Source organism: Mobula birostris, chromosome 2 (assembly GCF_030028105.1).
Source record: "Mobula birostris isolate sMobBir1 chromosome 2, sMobBir1.hap1, whole genome shotgun sequence".
In the NCBI taxonomy this organism is placed as follows: domain Eukaryota; kingdom Metazoa; phylum Chordata; class Chondrichthyes; order Myliobatiformes; family Myliobatidae; genus Mobula; species Mobula birostris.
In genome coordinates, this window is record NC_092371.1 from 32,145,547 (window position 1) to 32,165,253 (window position 19,707).

Below are 19,707 nucleotides of genomic sequence, written 5' to 3' on the forward strand. Positions count from 1 at the left end.
TTGTTAAGAGAATTTCATCAATTCTGTTCACACTAAGTGACTCATAATTTTACATGCCTTGATTAGATATCCCCCCGATTTCCTTGGGTTCCAAAAAATGTTACACCCGCCCATTTACCTCCTCCCTCACCTCCATTCAGGACCCCCCAAAAGAACTTCCATATGAGGCAGCACTTCACCTGCGAATCTGCTGGGGTCATCTATTGTGTCCAGTGCTCCCGATGCGTCTTGCTCCACATTGGTGAGACCCGTTGTACAAACCCCATTTCCAGAAAAGTTGGGATATTTTCCAAAATGCAATAAAAACAAAAATCTGTGATAAGTTAATTCGCGTGAACCTTTATTTAACTGACAAATGTACAAAGAAAAGATTTTCAATAGTTTTACTGACCAACTGTTACGTAACCGGCAACAATGAATATTAATCGAGACAGGTTTTATAAAAACAACCAAACATTTATTAAACATGTATAAACGATAAGAAAAAAAAACAACGGAAAACTTTAACCGGAGGTTAACAGGTACGCAGCCGTTCATCAACTCCACTCGGCTCTGGTTCTTAAAGTGTTAAATGCGAAAACAGTTCTTAAAGCGATACAGTCAGATATAGTTCTTAAAGCAATTACTTGGAAAGTCCGACAGTTTTACACATTCAATTGGGAGAGACTTCTCTGGAGAAGGATTTCTTCACAGACGCACCTTTACTGCCTGTTCTGTCCACAGGATTCCTGATGCCGAAAATAAACAGTTTAAATCAACTGACTTTAAATTCCTTTAGAGAGAGAGAGCACCTTTTTGCATGAACTCATTGCGCTTTTGCAAGAGTTATCTCAATGCAGGTTCTCTCCAACGAAGTCTCAATAAGGTCGATTCTTTATTAAACTGCCAAACAATGCCAACTTCTCTCGATCCTTCACTTCGATGAATTCTTCACTCTCCCTTCAAAACTGTCGGAATTGAGTAAATTGGCACTTCCAGCCACAAATTCCCAGTTCAATAATACAATATCTTGTAAGAGAACACAACTTCCATTTTAAAAATGAAACTGTGTCACAAAAACAAACACGCAACAGAAACGGAGGCACAACACGTTCTACCTGGAAATCTACAAACTCAAAAACTAACTGTGTCACCTGGGTCTACCCTTATATAGTCACGGGGCACATGTCATCATGTGACCTCACATTGGCGGGAAAATCACATCAGGTGACCTCCAAAAGACCATTACATCATTCTCACAAAAAAAAACAGATTCCTTGAGCATGTAACACCAACTTAATTGTATTCTGTAAACATACACAAATTTAGAATTTGATGGCTGCAACACACTCAACAAAAGTTGGGACAGAGACATGTTTACCATTGTGTTACATCTCCTTTCCTTTTAATAACACTTTTTAATCGTTTTGGAACTGAGAATATTAATTGTAGTAGATTTGCAATTGGAAATTTTGTCCATTCTTGCTTAATATAAGACTTCAGCTGCTCAACAGTCCATGGTCTCCGTTGTCTGATTCTCCTCTTCATGATGCACCATACATTTTCAATAGGACATAGATCTGGACTGGCAGAAGGCCAGTCAAGCACACTCACTCTGTGTCTACAAAGCCACGCTGTTGTAGCCCGTGCAGAATGTGGTCTGGCGTTGTCCTGCTGAAATAAGCATGGACGTCCCAGGAAGAGACGTCGCCTTGATGGCAACATATGTCTCTCTAAAATCCTAATATACGCCTCAGAGTCAATGGTACCTTCACATACAAGCAACTCATCCATGCCGTGGGCACTGATGCACCCCCATACTATCACAGATGCTGGCTTTTGCACCTTTCGCTGATAACAATCTGGATGGTCGTTTTCATCTTTGGCACGGAGAACTCGACGCCCGTTTTTTCCGAAAACTAGCTGAAATGTGGACTCATCTGACCACAGCACACGATTCCACAGCCTTTCGGTCCACCTGAGATGAGCTCGGGCCCAGAGAACTCGCCGGCGTTTCTGCATAGAGTTGATGTATGGCTTCCTCCTTGCGAAATACAGTTTCAAGTTGCATTTCTGGATGCAGCGACGGACTGTGTTGAGTGACAATGGTTTTCCAAAGTACTCCCGAGCCCAGGTGGCTATAATTGTCACAGTAGCATGACGGTTTCTTCGGCAGTGCCGCCTGAGGGCTCAAAGATCACGCACATTCAACAGTGGTTTCCGACCTTGACCTTTACGCACTGAGATGTCTCTGAATTCTCTGAATCTTTTCACAATATTATGTACTGTAGATGTTGAAAGATCTAAATTCTCTGCAATCTTGCATTGAGAAATGTTCCTTTTGAACTGACTAACAATTCTCTCACAAATTTTGGCACAAAGGGGTGAGCCATGACCCGTCCTTGCTTGCAAAGACTGAGCCTTTGATGGACGCTACTTTTATACCCAGTCATGATACCTCACCTGCTACCAATTACCCTGCTTAATGTGGAGTCTTCCAAACCGGTGTTACTTGAATATTCTGTGCACTTTTCAATCTTATTTTAACTCTGTCTCAACTTTTGTTGAGTATGTTGCAGCCATCAAGTTCTAAATTTGTGTATGTTTACAAAATACAATTAAGTTGGTCAGTAAAACTATTGAAAATCTTTTCTTTGCACTTTTGTCAATTAAGTAAAGGTTCATGTGAATTAACACATCACAGATTTTTGTTTTTACTGCATTTTGGAAAATATCCCAAATTTTCTGGAAATGGGGTTTGTAAATTGGGGGACCGTTCCATTGGACACCTCCGCTTCACCTACCCAAAAGCGGAATTTCCCAGTTGTCAAACATTTTAATTCCGATTTCCATTCCTGTTCTGACATGTCAGTCCATGGCCTCCTCTTGTGCCAAGATGAGGCAACCCTCAGAGTGGAGGAGCAACTCTTTATGTTCCGTCTGGGTAGCCTCCAACCTGATGGCATGAACATCAATTTATTCTTCTGGTAATGTTTTCCCCTCCCCCTCCCCTCTTCTTCTATTGCCCACTCTAGCCTTTCACCGCTTCTCACTTGCCTATCTCTTCCCCCTGGTTCCTTGCCTCCTTATCTTTCTCCTATGATCCACTCCCCTCTCCTATTGAATTCTTTCTTCAGCCCTTTACCTTTCCCACCCACTTGGCTTCACCTTTCACCTCCTAGCTATCCTCCTTCCCTCCCCTCCCCCCCCCATTTTGTTATTCTGGCGTCTTCCCCCTCCCATTTCAGTTCTGAAGAAGGGTCTGGGCACAAAATGTCAACTGTTTATTTATTTCAATAGATGCTGCCTGACCTGCTGGGATCCTCAAGTATTTTGTGGGTGTTATACAGTGAAACGTATTGCTCACTAACCCTAAACCTACGTCTTTGGAATGTGGGAGGAAACTGGAGCACCCGCAAAAAACCCTCATGGTCCATAGAACCATAGAACTATAGAAACTACAGCACAGAAACAGGCCTTTTGGCCCTTCTTGGCTGTGCCGAACCATTTTCTGCCTAGTCCCACTGACCTGCACACGGACCATATCCCTCCATACACCTCCCATCCATGTATCTGTCCAATTTATTCTTAAATGTTAAAAAAGAACCCGTATTTACCACCTTGTCTGGCAGCTCATTCCATACTCCCACCACTCTCTGTGTGAAGAAGCCCTTGCTAATGTTCCCTTTAAACTTCTCCCCCCTCACCCGTAACCCATGTCCTCTGGTTTTTTTTCTCCCCTTGCCTCAGTGGAAAAAGCCTACTTGCATTCACTCTATCTATACCCATCATAATTCTATATACCTCTATCAAATCTCCCCTCATTCTTCTACGCTCCAGGGAATAAAGTCCTAACCTATTCAACCTTTCTCTGTAACTGAGTTTCTCAAGTCCCGGCAACATCCTTGTAAACCTTCTCTGCACTCTTTCAACCTTATTTATATCCTTCCTGTAATTTGGTGACCAAAACTGAACACAATACTCCAGATTCGGCCTCACCAATGCCTTATACAACCTTATCATAACATTCCAGCTCTTATACTCAATACTTTGATTAATAAAGGCCAATGTACCAAAAGCTCTCTTTACGACCCTATCTACCTGTGACGACACTTTTAGGGAATTTTATATCTGTATTCCCAGATCCCTCTGTTCCACAGCACTCCTCAGTGCCTTACCATTAACCCTGTATGTTCTACCTTGGTTTGTCCTTCCAACGTGCAATACCTCACACTTGTCAGTATTAAGCTCCATCTGCCATTTTTCAGCCCATTTTTCCAGCTGGTCCAAGTCCCTCTGCAGGCTCTGAAAACCTTCCTCGCTGTCTACTACACCTCCAATCTTTGTATCATCAGCAAATTTGCTGATCCAATTTACCACATTATCATCCAGATCATTGATATAGATGACAGATAACAATGGACCCAGCACTGATCCCTGTGGCACACCACTAGTCACAGGCCTCCACTCGGTGAAGCAATTCTCTACTACCACTCTTTGGCTTCTTCCATTGAGCCAATGTCTGATCCAATTTACCACCTCTCCATGTATACCTAGCGACTGAATTTTCCTAACTAACCTCCCATGCGGGACCTTGTTAAAGGGCTTACTGAAGTCCATGTAGACAATATCCACTGCCTTCCCTTCATCCACTTTCCTTTTAACCTCCTCGAAAAACTCCAATAGATTGGTCAAACATGACCTGCCATGCACAAAGCCATGTTGACTCTGCCTAATAAGTCCCTGTCTATCCAAATGCTTGTAGATTCTGTCTCTTAGTACTCCCTCCAATAACTTACCTACTACCGACGTTAAACTTACCGGTCATGGGGAGAATGTATAAACTCCTTACACAATGGTATGTGTGATATCCTAAAGCATTTGGTAGATCTCCTCTCTACTCTTCCCAAGGCTACGATGTCCTTCATAATACTCCAGCTAATGTTCAGCTGAGAAAGTACCCCAGTTTAGTTCAAATAGTTCAATAGTTTCATTTTTAATACCAGAGAAATGTATACCATATACATCTTGTGAAATTCTTTTTGTAGACATCCACGAAAACAGAAGAGTGCCCCAAAGAATGAGTGATAGCGGAAACATTAGAACCTGAAAGCACCCACTCCCACACACAAGCAGCAGCGAAGCAGACACCTCCCACCCTCACTCACTTCCTCAAAAGAGCATCAGCATCCTCCACCCACCAAGCATGCAATAACAAGGCCCCCAATAAAAGACCATGATCTGCAACAAAAACTAATTGTTCACCCAACAATTCGACATACCACAGGCTCTCTCTCTACTAAAGGAAAAAGAGGTGTCCCTTTTCACAGTGAGAAGGGAGACTTAACAAAATAACTTGCTGACTTATGGTGTTAAAGGTTTGTCACCCAGCTTTTTTCCCCCGAGTTCTGTGACCCAAAAATTGGCAACAATCTCTCACCCACCAGTGAGAGGGGAAGAGAGTGCAAATCACAAAGTACACAGCCTCCAACAGTTGATCCACTGTTCATGATGTTCCGTTCTCTCCCGCACCGACATAGAATCAGCCCATCTCCCTAATAAAGGCAGAGAATTCTGTGGAATTTGTTGCCACAGGCAGCAGAGGAGGCCAAGACTATATGTATATTTAAGGCAGAGGTTGCTAGGTTCTTGTTATGGTCTAGAATGGTGCAAAAACTCAGCAGATCAGGCAGCATTTCTAGAATAAAAACATACAATCAGAACTGAGAAAGGAAAACAACTCAGACTATTTAGCAAAGACGATGAGATTGGGCAATGAGTTAGACTCCAAAAGAACAAAATGATGTTAAAATCAGATCAATCAGAGCAGTTAAAATCAGATTAAGTTTCATTATCTGTGCAATGTGCAGCTAATATGATATCGTCTGTGGAATGCTGTATTGCATGATCTACTGGGACATGCTGAGCAAAGAAATCCACAGAAGTGACAAAAATAAAATATTGGTGCGATGGAATGTGAATATGCATTGATAGTGCAGTACATCTATAATGATTCATTTGAAAGGTATTCTGCCAATTGTGTTGAACAATGTGGTATAATTGCATTCTGCCTTGTAACATAGTTCTTGTGCAAACTTACAACTGTCACATGCAAAATAATCACTGGGACTTGCTTGATATATGCTAGTCTGCTCAATTCACCCTTTTCTGGTGGCTCCTTCCTTGTATTTCATGTCAGAATCAGGTTTATTATCAGTGATGTACTATATTTTGTAAAACGTTGTTTTGTGGCAGCTGTACGGTACAAGACATAAAAGATTACTGTAAGGTACCAAAAAAAGTGCAAAAGAGGAATAACTAAATAATATTCATGGTTTCATGGACCATTTGGAAATCTGATGGTGGAGGGGAAGAAGCTGTTCATGAATCATTGAGTCTAAGTGTTCAGGCTCCCTCTACCTCCTCCATGATGGTAGTTACGCAAAGGGCGTATATCCCAGGTGGTGAGAGCCCTTAATGTTGGAACATTTCCAACTAGTCTTTCCTTAACTATCTCTGCTGTCAGAACAACCTCTCCATTCACTCCATACTGAATAGTATATGTGCTATCCTAAAACTTCTTCTGACTGTTCCCAAGGCTATGATGTCATTCATAATGCTCCCATTAATATTCAGCTAAGAAATATTTTAATCTGCTGATATTTTAATATCAGAATGCTGCAAAAACTCAGCAGGCCAGGCCAAATTAATAATAATACTAGTAATTTAACCACAAACAAATGAATTATACCTTGATACACCTATTAATGGATGATTTGAAATTATGTGCTCCTCCATCAATAAAGCTATAGCAATTATTTCAAATAGTACAACTATTTTCTAAAGATATAAACATAAAGAAAGGTGCAATAGAGCTAGTAGAGTATCAAACAGAGCAATAGGATACAATACAACCAATGGATGAATATGAAACATATAAACATCTGGGATATCAACAAGCAACAAAAATAGATCATAGTGCAATAAAGGGAAAACTTTTGACAGAATTTACTTCAAGCACTAAGAAAATCTGTCAACAGAGCTCAATAGTAAAAATATGACAAAAGGCAATAAACACTGTTGCTATATCCATATTAATATATTCTTTTAGCATAATATCTTGGTCTGAAACCTATCTGGAAAATTAACAAAATAAAATAAGAAATGAAATGACAAATTTTAGAAAACACTATGTATACTCGAACACACTTAGATAAACACTACCTAGGACAGAAGGAGGAAGAGGAATAACAGACATAAGAAATTTACATGATAGTCAGATAAAACTTCTAAGGATATATTTTTATCAAGGAAAACAGGATTCAGTACTCCACTTGAGCATATGAAATTCTGATAAGTACACATCACTGAACTTAAACGAAAGCACAACCAAGAAAAATGAAGAATTCACTATTGAAGAAACAGTTAACCAATGGAAGAGTATGACCCTCCATGGGAGACATCCCCATGACCTGAGCAGACTAGATGTCAACCAGGAAGCTTTGAATGCCTGACTCAGAGTTGGAGACCTCCTTCAAGAAACAAAGGTGTTCCCTGTGGCAGTACAGGGCCAGGTGATTAACACAAAAAATTATCAAAAATAGATAATAATAGACCAATAAATTCAAGATGATAAATGCAGAAAATGCCAAGAGAAACCAGAAACAACCCAACACATTACAGGATCCTGCCGCAGTTTAACTCAATCTGATTACTTACACAGGCACAATCAAGTGGCAAACATCATTCACCAAAATCTTGCTTTAAAATACAAAACTCATAAAGGACACCATACCTCACTAGTAATACAAGCCTGATCCAGTTTTAGAGTCAGAGTCCCACAAATTATATTATGACTGATTCATTATTATAGATCAATAATAATTTTCTGGATATAATATTACAGGATAAACAAGCAAGAACAACTTAATAGATATGGCCATTCCAAATATACATAATATACAGAAATCAATCTGTGACAAAAACCAGAAATATGCTGAATTAAAAGAGGAGATTGAAAGATTACTGAGTACACATTATCCTAGTAGTAATATTTGTAACTGAAAGTTCCTAGCAATTGAAAAATGACTGTGCTTGGCTATGTCCGTACCCAAGGTTTTATCAGCTTGAACTGAGAAAATATGAAAATACAATAATAATAATAAAGTTTAAAGTTTGAAATACATCTATTATCAATATATGTATACCATACACAACCTTGAGATTCATCTTCTTGCAGACAGCCACAAAACAAAGAAGCACAATAGAATCTATGAAAAAAAACTCACACAACAAAGACCACCAAATTAATACCCAATATGCAAAAAAAGAAAACAAATCATGCAAACAATAAAAATAAATAATACACAGAACATGAACTGCAGAGTCCCCGAGCACAGACACAGAGCCAGTTCTGCACTGAGGCAAGTACAGCCAGTCCAGGAGCCCAATTCCTCCAGCCTACATCTGCAAAGTCAGATCAGCGCTGACTTTATAATAATAATAATAACTTTATTAATACATCCTAATTATTATAATGCTTAAGAATCAACAATAAACTTGATTCACCACATAACTTTACATGTATTAGGAATTTACAGTAGCATGTTGGTGTAAAATGCAATAAAAACAACATTCAACAAGTATAAAAAATAAAGAATTGTATGAAGAAAATTAAAGTAAAAGGGTAAAGTATGTATATTGAAAAAATGTGCATAAATACCAGCATGTACTGTATATACAATGTGACCAGCATGATAAAAGGTGGATTACAGTACATTGCAGTGACTGAGGTAATGGGGAGGGGTTTTATTTTTTTAAGTTACTAATAATCTTCTTACATGTCCTTCAGGGTGAATTGTATGATGTCCAACACCATACAGAAGCTCCATTTACCGCACAATTGTTCAACCTTTCAAACACAACAGACCAAATGTTAATGGTTGGGCTGTCGGAGTACACTGTAAACACAGGAGGCTTTGCGTACTTCGTAGCAGGAGCTCTGCAAATCAACATCACAGATGACATGGTAAGTAAATCATGTCTTCACCTTATACTGGTCAGAAGGAAAACCACTCTGATTTGTTTAGTTCTTCTGGTGCTGTTTTTTTTCAATTCTTTACTAGGTAGTTTGAAAGAACTATCGCTTGTCTATTAATGGCTCTGATAATCTACTCGACCCCATTTTCTGCATACTGAACTTAAGAAAGCATAGCACAAACACAATGAGATTCTGCAGATGATGGAAATCCAGAGCAACGCACACACAAAATGTTGGAGGTACTTAACAGGCGGGGCAGCATCTATGGAGAGGAATAAAGAGCTGACATTTCAGGCTGTAACCCTTAATCAGGACTTGGAAGGAAGAGGAAAAACCAGAATAAGAAAGTGGTGGGGGAGGGGAAAGAGAACAAGCTAGCAGGTGATAAGTGAAGCCAGGTAAAGTGGAAAATGGGTGGGTGGCAGCGAGATCCATATATGAATCCTGACCGGTTGAGTTACTCCAACAGTTTATATGTGTTGCTTAAGAATGCACAGACTTGACGTGGACCTTGACAAGTGAGTTCTTGTGTAGGATTCCCTAAAGGTTAACTTTCAGGTTGAGTTGGTGGTATGGAAGGCATATGCAACATTAGCATCCCTTTCAAGAAGACTAGAATATAAAAGCAAGGATGTGACGCTGAGACTTTATAAGGCATTGGTCAGACTACATTTAAAATGTTGTGTGCAGTTTTTGGTCCCATATCTAAGAAAAGATGTACTGACATTGGAGAGGGACTGGAGGATGTTCATGAGAATGATCCATGGAATGAAAGGGTTAATGTATGAGGAGCATTTGATGGCTCTGGGCCTGTACTTGCTGGAGTTTAGAAGAATGAGAGGGATTCTCATTCAAACCTGTTGGATCCATGGAATGAAAGGGTTAATGTATGAGGAGCATTTGATGACTCTGGGCCTGTACTTGCTGGAGCTTAGAAGAACGAGAGGGATTCTCATTGAAACCTATTGAATATTGTGGGGACCTTGGTCGGCATGGATTGTTTGGGCTGAAGGGTCTGTATTCATGCTGTATGCTGAATCCAGTGAGTCAAGCAGCACCTGTTGGGGGGGTGGGGGGGGAAGAGTGTCATCAATCTTTGTGTCAAGAATTTGCGACAGCAAATTTGCATCGGGTGACCTTAGCTTAAGTAGTTCACTACAACAATGTGGGATGTAGGGTTTGTTCCTGTGCTGTACTGTTCTATGGTCCATGAAAGTTGGTCACATTATGGTCAGCAAGGTAGGTTTCCTGAGGCTACAACAGAACAATGATTAGGTAGGAAGTGGGAAGAGTGTTAGCAGATGGAATTTAATCTGGACAAGTGGAAGGTGATGCATGTTGTAAAGTCATATATGGGGAGGATATATAGTAGGGTGCTCAGGAACGTTGAACAGTGCGACCTTGAGATTCAACTCCACAATGCCCTGAACATGGCAACACAAGTCAATGTGATAAAAAAAGCATGTGGCAGACTTGCTTTCATAGGCCAGGGCAAGGAATATACATAAAAATAGAATGTAAGAATATAAACTATTCTATCCACCACTTCTTTGCCCATTTTTCTTATCTATCCGTGCTTCTTCAACACTACCTGCCCCTCCACCTATCCTGATATTGGCCGCAAACTTGGATAAAAAGCCATCAATTCTGTCATCAAATCATTGACATATAATTTGAAAAGAAGTGGTTCCAACACTGACCCCTGCAGAACACCAGAAGTCACTGAAAGCCAACTAGGAAAGGCCCCTTTTATTCTCACTCTTTGCCTCCTGTCAATCAGCCAATCTTCTATTCATTCTTGTATTTTTCCAGTAATACCATGAGCTTTTATATTATTTAATAATATTTTTAGATGACAAACTCTGCCAACATCGAAATGTCGGATATAATCGATACCTGTATCTAGCTGGAAGTCCGAGAAGAGTTTATTTGTCAGAATTTGAGCTGTCGATCCTCTAACCTGAGAGTGGCCTCATCATGGTAGTAGGGGAGACCATGGAGTGACATGTCTGAATGGGAACGGAGCTTCGAATCTTCCTCCACAGATGCCGCCTGACATTGAATTCAGTGTTTTCTGCTTCTATTTATGATTTTCAACATCTGCTGTTTTTTTTTGCATTATCTCCTCTTCATACGCTTTACTTGAATTGATTTCTTTAAATAATCAACTTGTTAGCAGTCTTGCTTACAACTAATTTCAAAGCTTCTCTATTCATTCCCTACTATTTTGCACCTTGGCATTAACGCCTAATAGTTCAAAAAGAATATGTAATGGAAGTCTAACAGTAAAATTAATTATAATTAACAATTTATTCAAAAGATTAGTTAAGAGCTTCAATACAGGCAAGCCAGAAGCATTTAAGAAAATACCTCTTCCAGGACCCAAGAATCCATTAATCTAAGTGTGGCCCATCATATCAGTGATGCAAAATTCCATCACCACCCCTCCTTCACCTTCCTCCCCATTCTGGATCACTCTCCAAACTCATAGTCTAGTTTACTGACATGATACACCATCAAGCTGAAGTGTCAGGATCACCAGGATTTCCTGAGCACCTTTAAAGTCTCAGGCAAAAAAGGCAGGATCTTCCGATGGTCAACTACCTTAATTTCACATCCTATTCCCTTTCTAACATGTCCACAATGAGGCCACTCTCAGGTTAGAGGAGCAACACCTCATAGTCCATCTGGGTAGCTTCCAACCTGATGGCATGAACATCAATTTCTCTAACTTTTGGTATTTTCTCTCTCTCCCAATTCTGTCTTTTACCATTCCTCATTCTGACTCCCCTCTTACTCCTTCTCTTCTCTTCTCACCTGTCTATCACCTCTCTCTGGCACTCCTCCTCCTTCTCTTCCTCTCACGGTCTACTCTCCACTCCTGTTTGATTTCTTCTTCAACCCTTTACCTTTTCCACCTATCACCTCCCAGCTTCTCACTTCATCCCCCTTAGCCCACCCAACCACTTTCCCTCTCACCTGATTTCACCTATCCCTTTCCAGCTTGTACTCCTTCCCCTCCCCTTTTGCAGTCTTTATCAAGAGAGTTGGCTCCTCCTCAGACGCTGCTTGACCTGCTGTGTTCCTCCAGTTTTTTGTGTTTGTTACATCTTAATGTTACACAGTTTAGTTACTTTGATTCCACAAAACCACTCTATCTTAAAGGAAACACTTAATCTACTAGTTTAAACAATAAGTGAAGTCTGAAACCTGATTAAATATCATGGCAAAGGGATGTCCTCAGGAATGTTTAAAGCATGTTTTATTCTTCATCTGCGTGTAACATTTTTTAAACTTGTTTCAGATTCCAAAGGATTTACCGTTTCACCTAAACACGTCCAGCTTCAAAATTCTGTTACCCAAGGTATTAAATGTCTATTTATGTGAACAATTATGTGGAATATTTAATTTTATATCGATTCAGAGACATAATTATATGTCATATTTTTCTGGATGTAAGAATCTCATTTAAACAATAGAGGACAAATTACACTATCCAAGCAGCCTATATAACTAGGCACTTTCTGCCTTAAGTTTGTTCCTTCAATTTTACGTCTCATTTCTCCCCCAACCTCAGACATCTTCAAACTGCTAACTGCATGACGCTAGCTGTGACTCCAGCCTGGACCATGACTGACAGCACCTCCAGGCTGGGACTTCATGCACTGCCCCTGGAACCCCAGTCTCCTCTTCCCCCACCACCATTCTGCAACCCTGTGTCCCTCAGGCACCCCCCGTCAACCCTTGGGTCCCCAGAGCCTCCATCTTCCTCCCACCCACCTTCCCGGAGCACCCCAACCCTCCTCTCTGCTCAGACACCACTAACGCATCCCCCACCCTCTGATCCCAGCTCTCATCCATGCAGGGTTTTAACAATTCCCTCTCTGAGGCAGAACGTTCTGTCCTCAGTAAGGGCCTCACCTTTGACCCCTGTGCCTGTCATGATTCCACTTCATGCCTACTTCTTTGGCAAGGACTCTCCAATGAGGCCGCACTCCGGCTGGGGATGCAACACCTTGTCTTCTGTCTGGGTAGCTTCCAAACTGATGGCATGAACATCGATTTCTCGAACTCGTGGTAATTGCCTATGCTCCTCTCCTTCACCATTCCCCATTCCTGCTTCCCCCTCACACATTCTCTCCTTACCTCCCCATCACCTCCCTCGGGTGCTCCTCTCCCTTCCCTTTCTTCCATGTTCTTCTGTCCTCTCCTATCAGATTTCCCCTTCTTCAAACCCTTATCGCTTTCACAATTAACTTCTCAGCTCTTTACTTCATCTCCCCTCTCCCAGTTTCACCTATCATTTGCCACGTTGTACTTCCAACTTTCCCCCTCCACCTTCTTAGTCTGACTCCTTCCCCCTTCCTTTCCACTCCTGATGAAGGGCCTTGGCTCGAAACATCGACAGTTCACTCTTTTCCATAGATGCTGTCTGGCCTGCTGAATTCCTCTAGCATTTCGTCTGTGTTGCTTAGGAAATGTTCTGTAATTAGGTCTATAACGTGGCTGTTTTCATTGGACTCTGACGTCCTTTTTAACCTTTACTAATTGATTCATGCACTGCCCACAGTATTTACAGACACAATATATTCTCTGCTGTGCCAAGATTCTCTTCCTTCCCAATTATGAGTACTGCTCAATGGCAAACTGCCTGATAGCAGGAGATTTCAGTTCGGTCAGCTATAATAGCGCACTCATTTGATGCCCATTCACTCCTGGGCCACAATGTAAGAAGCCAATTAATTAAAACTGTGGTCACTTCTTTGACATAATTGTAATTGCATGTGTTATTGATAGTTTCTGTTTGTTGGTCATCTAAAAGTTAAGATCAGTTCTACCTTAATGCAAATTGATAGTTCTGATTATTTAATGGCGTGTAGCTGTGTGGTCTAAGGCACTGGATTTGGGCTTCAGTCTCTGAGAGGACATGGGTTTGAATCCCTCGACTGCCAAGGTTTGAATTTTCACAGTGTGTTTTGAGAAGCTGCTCATTGCACGGACAGTCACAGCTGACTTCCTTCAATCTAACCTGACGATTGAAAACCCCATTCTTCTTTCCACTGAAGTTGGGTGAGACTAGAACTAGATGTCATATGTTAAAGATGAAAGGGAACCTGAGAGCTAACTTCTTCACTTCTTCGTCTTGTGAGTGTGGAATGAGCTGCCAGTGGAAGTGGTGGATGTAGGTTCGATTGGAATACTTAAGAGAGATTTGAATAGGTACATGGATGGGAAGGGTATGGACGGCTATCGTGGGTAAATGGGACTAAGCAGAAAAACAGTCTGGTGTGAACTAGATGGGTCTAGGGGCCTGTTTCTCTGCTGTAGTGTTCTATGACTCTATGACTAATGACGCTTTAATTCCTATTACAACAGTTCTGAAACAGTTATTACCCCTTGACCATCAGGCTCTTGAGCCAGAGGGGATAACTTCACTCAACTTCACTGAACTGTTCCCTATGGATGCACTTTCAAGGACTCATGTTCTTTTTATCTCATGTTCTTGGTATTTATTATTTATTTATTTATTATTATTATTATTATCTTTTTTCTTTCTTTCCTTTTGTATTTGCACAGTTTGTTATCTTTTGCACACTGGTTGTCCGCCCTTTTGGTGCAGTCTTTCATTGATTCTACTATTGTTATTGAATTTATTGAGTATGTCTGCAGGAAAATTAATTTCAGAGTTGTATATGGTGACATATATGTGCTTTGATAATAAATTTACTTTGAACTTGGAACTTTAAGATTGTTGTTAAAAATATTTTAGATTCATAAATGTACAATAATAAGTATGGAAAATACAAAAGCTGAAAGTGTCTTTAAAAGGTTCAAAAGGGAAGTGAACTAGTTTGTGCTTTGAGTCTTTCTTTGAGGATAATGAATGATTAGATTTGATAATAAACTTGACAACGTCTCTTGTTAGTTTATTCTAGTGTGTCCTTCATTTCCGACAGGTTGCAAAGAAGTACCCCAACCTACTGATGAAAATTGTGATGGGTGCCTCAAAACAACCAGTTGTGAAGTTTGTTCCAGGAAAATTCACTTCCAATATCTTTACCGCAGCTCATGTATTTGCAATCCTCCCAAACAACTCCTTAGCAGACCTATTCCTGTTGGGTGCTGTAAGTGCCTTTCTTAATCGATCTTTCTGTTAAAGGGGGAGGAGATTAGATCGGCAGATTGATCGTATAGTGTATGCAGTTATATAGTAGCTTTTATGGAAAACTATCACAAGTACTTTAACACTGTTGAAGCATTTTTTGAAATAGTATATTGACTTGGTCTATGATAGATTTTATTAGGGGAGACACGGTAGTGTAGTGGTTAGCATAACACTTTTACAGTGACCGAGTTCAATTTCCGCCACTGTCTAGAAGGAGCTTGTACATTCTCCCCGTATGCTCTGGTTTCCTCTCACATTCCAAAGACGTACAAGTTAGTGGGTTAATTGGTCACATGGGAGTAATTGGGAGGCGCAGGCTCGTGGGTTAGAACAGCCTGTTACTGTGCTGTATCTCAAATTAGAAAAAATTAAATAAAAATATAGGAAGTATAGCACCTAATTAGTGCACAAAAAGTAATCACAAATTTCAAAGTGATAGATAATTTGGAAGAAACTTGGCAGCATTATTCCCCATCAGTTGGAGTTATCGCAATATTTAATTCCATTCACTGCAGAGCAGATCCACTGATTTCTCACTATCACTGTGAGATTGAAACCCAGTGTTTCAGCTAATAACCTTTCCCAGCTTTGGCCAAATGCAAGCTCAACAGTAAAGCAGGAAGGGCACCCTGCCATGCTATTTAAAGAGGTCACTGAATCCTTGCAGGTTTGTTGCCAGTTGATTTTCTTCAGTTATTGATGCAGCTCTGTAAATAATTTGTACATCTTTTTAAAATAGCAGAACACCTTCCTTCCATCCTGCAGGTCAAAATAATGCCAGCCTAAATCTAGTAGTAAAAATAGCTTTATATATTACAAGAAGAAAAAGGCAATGGAATTTTCATTTGCTTTTATGCTTAATTTAATAACATTTGTATCCACCACAGACGGCCAGTGTGTTTGGGAAAATGTATATTTCACAGGGAAGAGTGCAAGGTTCCGTGTCTCTGAACAGGTAAGAAATAAAGCAGAGAAAAATTGTTTCTTTATTTGTAAGCATTGTCTAGCTTTTTCGTGTTAGACCAGGAGAAATACTCCAAACACAGGACAGAAAACGATGCAAGGGTACTGTATGTCAAACAACTTTAAGATAGCTCTTTGCAAGTTTTCTTTGCCTCTGAACAGTTTCCAAAGTGGTATACCTATTACTGCGGGAAACAGCCACAGGGTTACTCTGCACTGGTTGCTGTTCCCTTTTCCTCTCCTGACGGTCACCCAGCTACTTGCCTCCTGCAAGTTAGATGTGATGATCTCCCTTTGGCTCTAATCTATCGTCTCCCCATTCTCCCGTATGAGCCAAAGTTCCTCCAGCTGGAGCTCCACTTCTCCAAATGTTCTGTAAGAAGCTTCACACTGATGCACTTCTTGCTGACATAGTAATCAGGGAGACTGGAGGTCTCCAAGATTTCTCATATCTTGCACTAGGACCACACCACTGACCTAGGACCTGGGACTCTATTTTCAGTCTGGGTAGCTTCCAACATTGATTCCTCTCACTCTCTCTTCTGTCTGTTTTCCATTTTCCCATTTTGGCTCCTCTTGTACCCCTTCTCTTCTCTTCACCTGCCCAACACCTCCTTCTTGTTTCCCTCCTCCTTTCCTTTCTCCCATGATCCAAAGTTCAAAGCAAATTTATTATCAAACTACACATATATAATCACCATATACACCCCTGAGATTCATTTTCTCGTGAGCTTTCACAGTAGATCCAAACAGTAACCATAGAATCTATGAAAAACAGTACACTATAAGACGGACAAACAATCCATGTGCGAAAGACAATAAACTTGTAAATACAAAAAAAATTATAATAATAAATAAGTAAGCAATAAATATCAAGAACATGAGATGAAGGTTCTTGAAAGTAACTCCATAGGTTGGGGGGACAGTTCAGTACTGTGGTGAGTAAAGTTGAGTGAAGATATCCCTTCTGGTTTAAGAGTTGATGGTTGAGGAGTAATAACTGTTCTTGAACCTATTCCTGTGGCTCCTGTACCTCCTTCCTGTTAGCAGCAGTGAGAGAGGCCATTGCCCAGATGACAGTGATCCTTGATAATGGATGCTGATTTCCTGTGACACCGCTGCTTGTGAAATAGCTCAATGGTGGGGAGGTCTTTACCCTTGGTGTACTGGGCTGTATCCACTACTTTCGTATGCTTTTACGTTCAAGGGCATTGGCGTGTCCCTACCCAGCCATGATGCAACCAGTCAGTATACCTTCCACCACACATCTATAGAAGTTTGTCAAAGCTTTAGATGACATGCTGGATCTTCGTAAACTTTGAAGAAAGTTGATGCGCTGCCTTGCTTTATTTGTAACGGAACTTACAAGCTGGACCCAGGACAGAGGCTGTACTTGATCTGGTATTGGGAAATGTACCTGGTCAGGTGTCAGATCTCTCAGTGGGAGAGCCTTTTGGAGACAGTGATCACAACTCTATCTCCTTTACCATAGCATTGGAGAGGGATAGGAACAGACAAGTTAGGAAATTGGTTAATTGGAGTAAGGGGAAATATGAGGCAGGAACTTGGAAGCATAAATTGGAAACATATGTTCTCAGGGAAATGTATGGAAGAAATGTAGCAAATGTTCAGGGGATATTTGCATGGCTTTCAAGATTAAGGAAAACCCCAAGGCATTCTACAAGTATGTGAAGAGCAAGAGGATAAGACACCAGAGAATAGGACCAATCAAGTGTGACAGTGGAAAAGTGTGTATGGAACCAAAGGAGCTAGCAGAGGTACTTAATGAGTACTTTGCTTCAGTATTCACTATGGAAAAGGATCTTGGCGATTGTAGGGATGACTCGCAGTGGACTGAAAAGTTTGAGCATGTAGATATCAAGGAAGAGGATGTGCTGGAGATTTTGGAAAGCATCAAGTTGGATAAGTTACCGGGACCGGACGAGGTGTACCCCAGGCTACTGTGGGAGGCAAGGGAGGAGATTGCTGAGCCTCTGGCAATGATCTTTGCATCATCAATGTGGACGGGAGAGGTTCAGGAGGATTGGAGGGTTGAGGATGTTGTTCCCTTATTCAAGAAGGGGTGTAGAGATAGCCCAAGAAATTATAGACCAGTGAGTCTTACTTCAGTGGTTGGTAAGTTGATAGAGGAGATCCTGAGAGGCAGGATTTATGAACATTTGGAGAGGCATAATATGATTAGGAATAGTCAGCATGGCTTTGTCAAAGGCAGGTCATGTCTTACGAGCCTGATTGAATTTTTTGAGGATGTGGTTAAACACATTGATGAAGGTAGATGTAATGTATATGGATTTCAGCAAGGCATTTGATAAGGTATCCCATTCAAGGCTTATTGAGAAAGTAAGGAGGCATGGGATCCAAGGGGACATTGCTTTGTGGATCCAGAGCTGGCTTGCCCACAGAAGACAAAGAGTGGTTGTAGCTGGGTTATATTCTGTACAGAGGTCATTGACTAGTGGCGTGCCTCAGGGATCTGTTCTGGGACCCCTTCTCTTCGTGATTTTTATAAATGACCTGGATGAGGAAGTGAAGGGATGAGTTAGTAAATTTGCTGATGACACAAAGGTTGGGGGTGTTGTGGATAGTGTGGAGGGCTGTCCGAGGTTACAACGGGACATTGATAGGATGCAAAACAGGGCTGAGACGTGGCAGATGGAGTTCAACCCAGATAAGTGTGAGGTGGTTTATTTTAGTAGGTCAAATATGATGGCAGAATATAGTATTAATGGTAAGACTCTTGGCAGTGTGGAGGATCAGAGAGATCTTGGGGTCTGAGTCCATAGGACACTCAAAGCTGCTGCGCGGGTTGACAGTGGTTAAGAAGGCATGCAGTGTATTGGCCTTCATCAACCGTGGGATTGAGTTTAAGAGCCAAGAGGTAATGTTGCAGCTATATAGGAGCCTGGTCAGACCCCACTTGAAGTACAATGCCAGTTCTGGTCGCCTTACTACAGGAAGGATGTGGAATCTATAGAAAGGGTGCACAGAAGATTTACAAGGATGTTGCCTGGACTGGGGAACATGCCTTATGAGAATAGGGTGAGTGAACTCGGCCTTTTCTCCTTGGAGCGACGGAGGATGAGAGGTGACCTGATACAGGTGTACAAGATGATGAGAGGCATTGAATGTGTGGATAGTCAGTGGCTTTTTCCCAGGGCTGAAATGGCTAGCATGAGAGGGCACAGTTTTAAGGTGCTTGGAAATAGGTACAGAGGAGATGTCAGGGGTAAATTTTTTATGCAGAGTGGTGAGTGCATGGAATGGGCTGCCAGTGACGGTGGTGGAGGCTGAAACGATAGGATCTTTTAAGAGACTCCTGGATATCTACATGGAGCTTAGAAAAATAGAGGGCTGTGGGTAACCCTAGGTAATTTCTAAGGTAAGGGCATGTTCAGCACAGCTTTGTGGGCCGAAGGGCCTGTATTGTGTTATATGTTTTCTATGTGTCTATATTTCTAGATCCTCTGAAATGATAATGCAGAAGAATTTAAAGTTGCTGACCCACTGCACCTCTGATCCCCCAGTGAAGACTGGCTCA

The 19,707-nt window shown here is 41.0% G+C and overlaps 1 protein-coding gene across 2 annotated transcripts in view; it reads left to right on the forward strand.

Moving 5' to 3' along the window:
• LOC140185857 (bactericidal permeability-increasing protein-like) overlaps nt 1-19,707 on the forward strand; it is a 76,275-nt gene that overhangs the window by 35,673 nt on the left and 20,895 nt on the right. For both annotated transcript variants that reach the window (XM_072239660.1, XM_072239654.1), the window contains 4 exons: nt 8,831-9,007; nt 12,324-12,383; nt 14,977-15,144; nt 16,073-16,140. In XM_072239660.1, the coding sequence (XP_072095761.1) occupies nt 8,831-9,007; nt 12,324-12,383; nt 14,977-15,144; nt 16,073-16,140 (473 nt within the window). The remainder of the gene's footprint in view (nt 1-8,830; nt 9,008-12,323; nt 12,384-14,976; nt 15,145-16,072; nt 16,141-19,707) is intronic.